Source organism: Alligator sinensis, unplaced genomic scaffold (genome assembly GCF_000455745.1).
Source record: "Alligator sinensis unplaced genomic scaffold, ASM45574v1 scaffold748_1, whole genome shotgun sequence".
Taxonomy (NCBI): Eukaryota; Metazoa; Chordata; order Crocodylia; family Alligatoridae; genus Alligator; species Alligator sinensis.
The window spans coordinates 366,251-378,319 of NW_005842455.1; the positions used below are offsets into that span (position 1 = coordinate 366,251).

The 12,069-nt window shown below is 45.1% G+C and overlaps 1 protein-coding gene across 1 annotated transcript in view; it reads left to right on the forward strand.

Moving 5' to 3' along the window:
• LOC102386446 overlaps positions 1-12,069 on the forward strand; it is a 58,397-nt gene that overhangs the window by 1,220 nt on the left and 45,108 nt on the right. The window contains exon 2 of the mRNA XM_006030652.2: positions 5,058-5,098. Coding sequence (XP_006030714.2) covers positions 5,058-5,098 — 41 coding nt within the window. The remainder of the gene's footprint in view (positions 1-5,057; positions 5,099-12,069) is intronic.

The window sequence follows — 12,069 nt, forward strand, 5'->3', positions numbered from 1 at the left end:
GGGCCGGGGCGGAACGGACCGAGTGGCTGGTGTTCCCCGCGTGCAGGTTTGCCCAACGGACCTTCCGCGAGGGCGGACGCCGCTTCCTGTTGCACGGAGGGACCGCATAACGTGTTGCCTTCCGGTTGTCCCTCATGCTCCCCCGCCCCCGTTTATGTTAGTGTGAGAGGTTGTTTTTTATATAATTTTTACATGTATGAGATTTTGTTATGTTTTATGTAATTTTAATATATTTCTATTTTAATTGTTGCTCTTGGGAGGGGGAGGGGTCTTAACCCCGTGCGTGCGAGGGGCAGTGTCACCAGGTACAGGTGTACGAGCATTACCACGTTTACACGATCATTTCAACCCTTGTAGGATGTACAATCAATACAAAATGTACCATCATTTTGGAGGTGTCTCATTGATGCAGCCAAGTCGCTCTGGGAAAGCCTTCACTGACTTTCGGGCTTGCTGTGAGCACTTCCTTCTGACTGCTCACCACCTTGACCTAAAGAAATGCTGCACCTTGGATGACCCAATGCTCGCTCGCTCGCTGGCAACTTACGGGGAGCAATAGAAAGTAAAGAAGATGACGTATTTGCATGCGATCATTTTGAGCTTCCAATACAGTCATTTCATATTTAAGACCTGGCAGCGCTGGGGAGGACAACGCCAGCTCCGATGCCAGTTCCCTCCACTGTGCCCGTCTGCCAGGCCTTGGCCCCGCGGGTTGCTGAGGGGTGCCGGGCCCTGCTGTGCTGAGCCCCGTGTGCAGCAGGAAGCTTTGCAGTGTCATGGCGAGAAATAGGACTCTGTCCATCCCCCCAGAGGGTCCTGCGGAGGCATTCATGGCTCCAGTTCGGCAGAGGGAGCCAGCATGCACCCACAGCCCTGGCCGCCTCAGGGGGGCAGAGCCCTCATGTACCCCCAGCCCCAGGGCCGCCTCAGTCAGGTCACAGTGGATAAAGCCAGTGCGTACCCACAGACACGGCCTCAGTCAAGCAAAAAAAAGCCAGCGTGCACCCACAGCTGCAACCAGCCTCAGGCAGACAGAGCCGGTGTGTACCCACAACCAGGACCTGTTCACTCAGGCCGACAGAGCCAGCGTGCACTCATACCACGACCTCCTCGCCAGGTGGACAAAGCCAGCATGTACCCACAGCCGTGACCACCCGCTTTGCAGCCACTTCCCCTTTTCTTTTATTGCCCTGCCCAAATAGACAGGCAGGAATCCAGAAATCACTTCTGTGTGAAAGAGGCCTGGCCACATGTCACAGCGTAGAATGAAAACACCTCTTAGGGCATTGGTTGTCTTTGTAAGGAGGCCTGTAAGCCATGCGAAGCCTTAGTCTATAACAAAGACATTTGTGAGTGACGTGATCCAGGATCTGTGTTTGTCATCAGGTGATTCCAGGATGTATATGCATGTTTTTTTGTTCTGAATAGGCGTGACTGGGAGATGAGATAACACCTGGAAAAAAAGTGTGCCACTCACGGACAAGAGCCCAGGAAGGGGCCTTGAAAACAGGTAAGGAAACAAAAACAGTCCTGGGAAGCGACAAAGCTGAGTTGCAAGAAAAGCTGAGGAGGATGATAAACAGGAGTTGGTGAGTTAATGAACATTGTGGTAGGGCACACTGTGGCCCATGATCTGAGGTTGAAGCCTGGAATAGACAAGACTTACTCCAAAGTAATGAGAAAATTCCCTCAGAATTTTTTGAGGCTCAGAAAGAGTAGTTTGTGGACAAATGCTGTTTTGATGGGAGACCACAAAAATTCCTAAACAAACAAGATTTGAGACCAGAGAATAGCATCTTCTTTCAGGCTTGGTTATTATTTTTTCTAGATAAGGATATATGCGAGTCATAGGCAATATATAAACTGATTTACTTCCAGCTAATAAGGCTTTTAGTTTCTTACCAGTGGAGGAATGAAATAATAATCTTGATATACATTATACACATGCCAGGTCCATGTTGGCTCTTTCCTCATCTCTTAGCAACAGAGCACTGTCATTTGATGGCAATGACTTGTCCTTAACATGCTATTTTGCAGATTTCCAATAAACATACAATGGACAGAGTTTTATATAAAGTCTCCAGAACTACAGTTCTGTCTTATGTTGTTGTCTGTGAGCTTTGCTGTCTGATTCCTGTTACTAGGTATCCAGTAGGAATAGACATGTCTTTGCTGTTTATTTGACAATGAACTTGTCACCATATGTAATGTTTGCATTGGATTAGCAAAGATATTTTTTATCAATTTTGAGAAGAACCCTTGAATGAGTGGATATGAATTTAAGTCCTTTAGGAGTTATTTTTTATGACTGTATCTGCAATGGATGTTGAAAAAAGCTATGGTGGGAAAATATGAATGTCTAATTATTGTATAGTCAATTTTCATGACATCTCATTTGCTTAGCTATTATTGTAAGAATGAAGAATAGATGCTTCACTACAGAGAGCTCAAATTAAGAACGGGAGTGAGTCACTAATGTAGCATTCCAGTTCCAATATTTGCTTATGTTTGCTTCTTGGCTTCAAGCCTTCCTCTCGGCGACAGTTAATTGCTTGAGTAAAGCTCCCAAACTATTTGTGACTTCATGTATATGGCCCTGAGAATCTCAGTCACTTGCTCAGAGACTAATAGGGCATATCCAGACAAGCACGCACGTGCAGTTTACAGCTTCTCAAAGCTGTTTGAGGCACCGCAAACCATATGAAGCATATGTGCAACTGTTTGCTGCGCTGCAAATTTGACACTGGGATCTCCCAGTGTAAAAAAAACCCACATAAAATAAGTGATGTGGTGCACACAGCACAGAAACAGAACCTGGCCATCCAGAGCCACCATGTGGCTGCCAGCCAGGCTCCATACAGCCAGATCGGTGCTGCTGCTACCTTGGGAGGCCTAGCAGAGGTGCTGCCCTAGCCTCCCAAACTGGAACAATTTGGTGTGTGCCAGAGAGTGTGTGCAGGGGCATGCCCTGGGGCACAAAGCAGTGACACAAATATGTGCTGCTGCTATTTGTGCCACAGCAAATGCACACCCCTTATGTACGTGTTCATCTGGACATGCCCATAAAGATTGTCACAAATAAGTGATGTGCAGTAGCTTCAATTGGAAGAGCATTTTTCATATTGAAAAATGTGTAGTGCTAATTCTATATATATATATAAAAGGCTTAGTCTGTCTGTCTGTGTGTCTGCCTGTAATGCTTTTGGAGCACTCTGGTTGTCTCGGCAATCAATCACAATGCTTACTGAAACAACCAATTAGAGTGCTCCGCACAGATAGACACACAAACTGACAGACAGATGCAGGGTGGAGAGTGGTGTGGGGCCAGACGCAGAGCAGGTAGGGGGGGAAATGACAGCGGGTACAGAGCACTACCACAATAGAGGGGATGGAGCCAGGCCTCGCCACCCCACCCTGTCTCTGGCCCTTGGAGGCGGCAGCGGTATGGGGTGGAGGGGGATGGAGGGGACAGAGCTGGGGGGTTAGGCCAATGCCACTGGCTTCGCCCCCCACCTCGGCCCTGCTCCTTGGGGACAGCGACAGTGTGGGGTGGTGGTGGCGAGGTGCTGGCCTTCGTAGAGTCTAAAGTCAGAAGGGACCCAATGGATCATTGTGTCTGACCCTCTGCCCCTGGCAGGAAAGAGGACCAAGGTCAGATGACCCCAGCCAGGTGATAGTCAAGCCTCCTCTTGAAGACCTCCAAGTTAGGTGATAGCACCACCTGTCTTGGAAGCCCATTCCAGACTCTGGCCACCCTTATTGTAAAAAATTTCTTCCAAATGTCTAATTTAAATCTACTCTCCACTAGTTTGAACTCATTATTCCTAGTTACTCCCTGGGGCACTTTGGTAAACAGCGCATCCCCAATTCCCTGCTGTCCTCCCCTGATAAATTTATAGGCGGCTACAAGGTCACCCCTCAGCCGCCTTGGCCCCCCACCCCACCATCCCTGCCATCATTCTTGACCGGCAATTTACTAGTAATATAGATGGTACCAATATGCTCTGCCAACCTAGCTGTTTAGATAGCTAAGAACCAGTCCAGGACAATCACAGATCAAGAATCCCAAGTGCATAAAAATCAGAAGTGAAAAAGATATGTTGAATTTCATAGGCTGTTGCTCTGTCTCCATAGCCCAGGAAGGACTAATACCACACCCAAACATCTGTTCAGGAACTTCCTTCAGAACACTGCTATTCTTAGATATAAACATTAAAAAGTAACAAAATTATTCCCCCTACTAAAGCAAGCTATGTGAGTCTTTGCCCATGCTCCAGAGCCAGCCACAAGTTTCTTGCTTTCTAAAGATCTCCTTAACTATTCTCTCTTAGCCCTTTGTAAGAGACTCGTACACTTTCCTAGCAGAGTCAAAAAAGCTGGCTGGCATCTGGCGCTAAAGTGTGTGGGGAGGATGCAGTTACCTTTTTTACCATTTTGCTATTGTAACATATTTCTCATATTTATAAGGCCAAGTTCAAAGGTTGAGGTCCCAGTGCTGAAAGTACCATACTATCTATAGCTGCCATATTCAGTTTCTGAACTGAGAAGCTTTTCAGATGATCCCTAAGGTCAAAGTTTAATGTGCTATTGACAGATTCCTTTCTGGATTGCATTCAGCTCTCCTCAGGTAGAGAAAGTGAGAATGCAAAATCTGTAAGGGAAATTTTGCTCCCCTCCCAGAGAGCACCAACTGAATACAATAGTTCACTTTTGTAATGTTAAGATGACAGGTGATGCTGTAATACAAGACAATTCTATTTGGCAACTTTAAACATCTTTGGCTACTTTAAACTGCTAATAAACTGGAGGATCACCTGGCCTCTCATTAGAATAGCAGTGTTACACCGGTACATCTCCCTCTGATACTTTCAAGAGCCCAGTCACGTTGTGATATAATATTTAACAGGCATACAGCACTTAATTACAGAAGAATGAACCTGAACAGCACACTCACCAGGGAGCTAATGATCCCCCTTGCTCATTTGCTCTGGTCAAAATAATCAACATATTGTTCAACTTGAGAAGTGAGCCTGAGCTTAATGCTGCAAGACACTGAGTACTGCCTGCAGGATGCTGGGCACTCTCCAGCCCCTTTGTGGTCAGTAAGGCATTTGAGTCTGGAGAATTTTAATTTTTGCATCCAAGTGAAGGAACAATGGGAGTAAGAGTCTAGATTACTTCTGACTGTGTAATGCACTAGATTGTTGGAGATTAGATTAATTGTTTTTGAGAGTCTGATCCTATTACATAACTGTGGTTTGTAGCATATTTGTGGATGAGATTTGTTTTTTTAACAGGTACTGACTTGAAGGTTTATTCTGATATTTTTCTACAACAGATTGAGGCTGTATACTTATATTTTATTGGCCTCTGAAATAGTAAAAATTGCATTAAATTTAAGGAAACTTCTAGTTACCTTTTGCAGGGGGAAAGGAAGGGGAGTACTACAGTGTCCCTGTTAATTCCCAATCCTGCAGACATTTAGATTGCATAAAAATTCTTGTGTAAGCAATTGGGGCTACTTTCTATACATTCAAAAACATGTTCTGATATATAAGGTAACCATATTTAAGGTACAAATGCAAGTGGTGGGGTGCAGGAGTGATTCATGAAAACTCTTGAAATACTGTACTTTAACAAGTTAAACAGTCAGTACAGTCTCACTACCTTTTTAACTACTACTGTCTTTGGGCTAAATAGAAATCAAACTATTTTACAAATCAAACTATTGTTGGCCAAACCCATGTAGATTTACAGTAGCAGCATAATATGACCAATTACTAATATGAGTGATATCTTTTATTGAATCAGCTGCATAGTTGGTAGAGATTTAGATGAACAAGGTACCCTTCCTCAAGTCCTTGTACCTGAAAGCTTGTCTAAATCTCTCCCAACTTGGTAATTGGTCCAATAAAATATATCACCCACAAAAAATCTTTGCCTCATATATTTCTTAGATCGTCACAACTAAAACATCACTCCAACACTACTTACTAATATATTAGTAATATGTCAAAATATATATCATGATTACTCTCTTGAGCATTTTGAGCAAATTGAACATAAAGATTACTCTATTTGGTATAGGACAATAACCCATTTAGAAAAGCTTGTAATTAGAAAAATCACTACACAGCTGATCAGAAAGTTTTTAATTTCTTTTTCTCCAAGCTTCTCATTAAGGAAACTAAGCCAAATTGAAAGGACAACCAATGAACTCCTACAGAACCAGTAGGTGGCATTCTCCGTACAGCCCAACAGATCCAGTTACAGTAGTGGACTTGTTTTCCATATTATTTTCTTAACAGGGTTCTTGTTCTCTAACCACTGACAACACCACAGGTATGTTTCAGTTTCCTGAGCTTATTGGATGCTTTTTCCACTTACACATTCCTCTTATTTGGTGCCATTCAGTCTGCAAGAACCTTTTCCTTTTTATTCAAAATAAACCTGTTCTGACCACACACAAATGATAAAATTACTACTAAATGATAAATTACAAGCAGCCTCTGGCATCCAGATCCCCATCATACCTCACTTGAAGGAAAAATATTTATTTGTACTAACTGCAGAAAATAAAGCCAAATACAGTAATTACAGTCCTTAGCAATTTGTTCTATAAATTACTCTACTGTAGATTAATAATTCCTCCTCTTTTTTAATGCTGGCCCCAATTTACTCCAAGAGTCTTTTAGAAGTTATTATTTTGGGATGGATAATTACTTAAAAGGCTATTTTCCTGGGGTTTTTTATGTTGATGAGGCAGATGGCATCTGTATGTAGAGAGAAACACAATTAATATTGTGGGTTAATTTCAGTAAACATGAAAGATACTCATGTGACTGCAGTAACCCCAAATTGAATCTAGTGGATATAATCAGTTTTTGCCTTTCACATAAAAAGGCATGAAAAAATATTAAAAGATAGTATTATGTGACAAGAAGGTTAGTATATCTGGATTCTAGTGAACCAAGGGATGAATAAACTGCAGTTTTGAGTGGCAGTTACTGAAAATGCCTTGATAGTGCTCTTTTCTTCCTCTTCCACCTGGGGTTGTTAGTTTGGATATGCCAGCTACTCCAGAATGCACAAGCTACAGTGAACTGCATTAACTTCAGAGGGACATTACACTGGAGTCTTTCTGGGTTTTGAGGGTTAGATTTTTTTTTCCACGTGTGTTGCACTTTTAAGGAAGTGAACCCACAAAGTTTCCCCTCCACTGTCTAGGCCAGGGGTGGGCAAAATTCGGCCTGCGGGCCAGATGTGGCCCGCCAGGCCATTCTATCCACCCCCCGGGGCCTAAAAAATTTAGAAAATTAATATTTATCTGCCCCTGGCTACCTGTCATGTGGCCCTCAATCGCTTGCCAAAACTTGGTAAGTGGCCCTCCACCTGAAATAATTGCCTGCCCCTGGTCTAGGCTATAAAAATTGTTTTTTACTGTTATTCAGTTTCACCTGCTTACAGTAAACATATTTTACATTCAACTTTTCATGATCATTTATCAAATTTAATATTCCTGGGCCACTGGTTGAGAAAGTTCTGCCACTTGTATTCATAAGTCTCACCCATGAGGTTGATGGTGACATTGTTCCAGTGGAACATTGCTGGCTTGAGAGCTCATGATCTTCCATAGTGAAGCAGTCCCTTAGGAGACTTGGGTCAGTCCTATGAAGGGCTTTCAAAATGGGTATGAAATCTTGAATTTGACTTGGTATTCAATTGGAAGCTACAAGCCAGAGCAGAAAGAATACTTTTAGTCCTTGGTATATTGGATGGAAGAATCTTTAGTCCTCATGTTGCATGTTATGGAGGCGAGCTGCCTTCTCACATGGGACAATGTGTAGGAGTGCTGAGGAGAACTTAACAGTGAACACTAAATAAGATAAAGATTATACTTAGCTAGAAAAGAGATCATGTTAATGTCTGTGGATGGGAGAGTTCAGAACCTTGAATATAAAATGCATCATAAGAGGTTCACTGTTCCCAGTTAAAAAAAATTAGATTTGTGTAACTTTAGATCCTTAATTCTGAGTAGTGAGTATTTAGGGATTTAAAGTCACATGATACGATGGAGACAGATGTATGCAGCAGGTGGATGTTGAGCTATGACATACTGAAAGGACTGGAGGGGTAGCTGGGTCTGAATTCAGCATAAGCAAGGAATGAGAAAGCCGTACATGTTTGTGTCTGTGGTATATGCTAAAAGTCCACAGTTTGGAACAGCATCATAGTCCACATGGCAGCCTGTTTGCCCCAGAAGGATTATGGGTACCTGCACTCAGATGACCCCTGGAAAGGAATCCAACTAACAGAAGTAAGATCTTTAAAGAGAGCTGCAACACTAGACCCAGGCATGTTCTTTACACATTTTCTTATAATATATTTCCAGTCCTGTCAAATTAAGAAAAGACAGTCTGGAAATAACCTTTTCTGCTAGCTATCCCTTGACTTATAGCCTCATCAACTCCACATTAGCATAAGAAAATAGGAGATGGAATCTCTTTGGCTAGGGACAGACGTTACACAAACTGGTTTAAGTGATCAGAAGCTGGTTTAAACCTGTAACAGAACAGATGCTCAGTGCATATAAACCAATTTGAAAATGTCTGAAACCAGTTTGAGATAAACCTGGTTGAATGTAGTATCAAAGATAACTGATTTGACTTAAACCAATTTATTCAATGTCTGTCCCAGACCACTTGCTGGTTTAAGATAAACCAGACTCCCCCAGCATCCTGGCGTGCTCTCTGCTCCACAGCAGGGCTGGCCCCTCCCCTCTGCTCCCTGGCTACAGCTCCAACAGAGACTGCAGACATAGCACTGTCTGCCCATCTTCCCCCTGCCCTACCCCACCTTTGCTGCTTAGTGGACAAACAGGGTTCCCTCCTCCCTCCCTCAGCACAGACCATAGGCATGTGGTATGAGGGGTGCCTGTGCCTGTCTCCAATTTCACTGAGACAGGCAGATAGAACAGTGACTGCTTACCAGCTTTTGGAGCTAATCAACAGGTCAGCTGCTAAGCTGTTTAAGAAGAGTTTGAACTAATGGAGAAAGGCTATTGTTTTGTTGATGAGGTGATAAACACTGTTATCAGCCCCTTCCTGGCTTGTTCACCTGTCAGTTTGCTGCAGACAGTGTGAAGAAGCAGGAAGGGAGACTGAAAAGCTCCGTATCATCAACAGATGCACTGCACACCCCTCTTTGCCTCAGAGTGCTAGCAGGGGTCTGGGGTCTGGTAACACTCCCACCTCTTGAGCAGCCAGGGGCAGGAGCGATGCATAGCGGGTGCATGTGCACCCCTTGAGCATGGCAGTGCACCCCCTACAAAAAGCCAGTGGCGTCTGCGGGTGGTCAGCGATCCTTGCCGGCAGCATCTGCAGGTGGTCAGCGATCCCTGCCAGCAGCGTCTGCAGGTGGTCACCAACCCCTGGTTGGCGCTCGCCACCCCTCCCCCCCACCGACAGTGCTGGTGGCATCTACGGGAGCTCCCGTTTACCATTGCCACACTCCCGCCTCCGCGCCCCTCCACCCATCGGGGGCACGTGTCGTTCATGGCTGGGGGAAAAGCCTGGGACAGTGTAAGCGGACCTCCCTAAACAGAGTGTCCTGCTGGGGCCTGGCCACAACCCACCTCAGCTCAGCACTCTGCAAGGAAGGGAGGGCTGCTTTAGCATCCCCTGGCTTCTAGCCTGAGCCACTGCAGGCATGTGCCTAAATTTCCTCAATCCAGAGAGAATGGCTGTTGTGTTACAAACCCATTCAGTTTAGCTAGGTTAGACTAACCTGCAAAGATTGAATCAATTCAGGCTCAGGTTTTTTGAATGTCTGTCCCTAGCCTTTATTTACTTCTGTCACACTGAGCTTCATGTGGAAAAAAAAAGACTTTTTTTTAAGGATTTTTCCAGGCTTAACACGTATTTATCTTGACAATTCTCTGAGATTGAATTGTGAGCATTAGAAAAGCAGTGCATGTCAATCCTATCTTATAGAGACCAGACTGTTTCAGGCAGGAGAGCTCTATTGTAAAAAAAAATATGCTACAAGGGCTGAAAAATGTCAAGAAGTATATTTATTCAGAACACTTTTTATTTAGTAGTACAGTACTTTTCATCTGACGGGTAACTGAATAAACATTATACAAGAGAAGGAAGATCAAAGTTTAAACATAAACTAATATTTAAAGAGTTGCAATTTATGACTGACAAGAACTTTTCCTAGAAATCAAATTATCTGCTTAAAAATAAAATAGTGATTGCACACAGAGTGCTTGCAAGTAGGGTAATCAGCTCTGTTTAGCTACAGTGTTTCTAATATGCCCATAATCAGGACATCTGCTCACAGATTCCCACTTAACCCAAATGGCCAAGTCCACAAGCGCAACGCCCATGCCACACACATTCTGGTGCACAGCAGGTTACCCCAGGTGGGGTAGGGGAGGCTGGGGCCAGCACAGTTGCTCGCCCCAGCAGCCTTACCTGGAGTCCTGGGGGGCCTTGGGGAGCTGCAACCACAGCACTTCTGCAGCTGGGAGCCTGGGTGACAGCTGGAGTGTGGCTCCGGCCAGCCAGGCTCTGGTTCTGGCTGGCGCATGCTGCTGCCACATGCACCGCCCTGCTTTTTTTTGGCCTCAGGAGACCCCAGGAGCAAGGTACCAGCACAGGGAATGCCTGCATGTGTGGTGTGTCTGTGGCACCACATATCCCATATCCACACTCATCTGGACATAGCCAATGAAGCTTGAGTAGAACAGGTTAGAACAGGTTAAACAGTCCTGCTACTGCCTGCCTCTGAGCCTTGCACCAGCCTTACTTTGTTTCTCTCAGGCTCCCCTCTTCCATAATTGTGGGGATAATTCTTAACTATGTCCCAGAGGTGTTGTGACAATTAGAAGACAGCTATACAGCTAGTTGGAATGTGTCAGGGCTAAGCATTGTTGTTGCTTATGGATTTCCTAGATGCTCTCACATACCCTGTCTGCATTATAGTGCAGGGAAAGGCAATGTGCGCTAAGAAAATTAGAAAATTGTTACACTTAACAGAAAGTGATTTTGTGCTTTAAATAACCTTATGTCTGCCTGATGTACAACAAAGTTGTTATGTAGCTGGCATGCTGTGGCTCCCACTTTTCATGCATCTTATCTCCTACGTCTGTTTCATTGTATTCGTTCAACATCTTTTGTCCTATGCCTGAACTGTAAGCTCCCGGACACGAGGATTTTTATTTTAGGTTTGTTTAGCACAGAGGAATTATACTATAGCGCAGAGGTGACAGAATATTGGATATCCCTTTTTAAAGAATGCAGTGTCTATATGCCCCACTCCCTTGGAACAGGTTGGGACTAGTTCTTTGGAAACAGGACAATCTGGAGAGAGCCCCCTTTCTTCAGATCCTCCCCTTCCCAAAATTCTGGTCCCAACCTGTTCCAAGGGAGTGGGGCAACAGCAATCAGCAGCAAGACCACCTTGTTAGCAGGTGGCTTCAGTGTGAGGAAATGGAGCAGGGCTTGGGAGGGAAGGAGTGTCTACTGAGCACTGGTGGATGTAACTACCGACTGCAGGAACAATACCCTCCCTCCCAAGGCCCAGTAGTGACAGTCTCTCTTCCCCATCTGCATCCAATACCCACCTCCTCTCTGCCTGGGAGGGCCGACGTTTCTTGCACGTACACATGCAGGATCTTAGAGGTTCACCCCCAGCAGAAAGGTTGGTTGCCCCCAAGAGCTACGTGCGGTCTGATGGCAGGGGATGAGGGCGATCCACCCCCTTCCTCCCCGCCTGCTCTCAGCCCCTAGGAACCTCTGGTCTCTTCCAGAGCTGGAGAAAATTCAGTCGGCGCCTGAGACTGCGCTTCCTTTGCAGCCCGCTGCTGTGAAGAGCACGGGGAAGAGGTTGACAGAAGCGTGCGAGGGGCATCTCCTGCCTTGCTCCCCTTCCCGCTTCAGGTGGCTGCCTGGAGAAGGAGGGAGCGAGGTAGGGCGGGCGGAGGGAGCGATCGTGGGAGTGGGGGAGAGCGCGGGGGGGGGAGGAGGGAGGTCCCGGCTCGAGGGAGTAGGTATTAGTAACAGC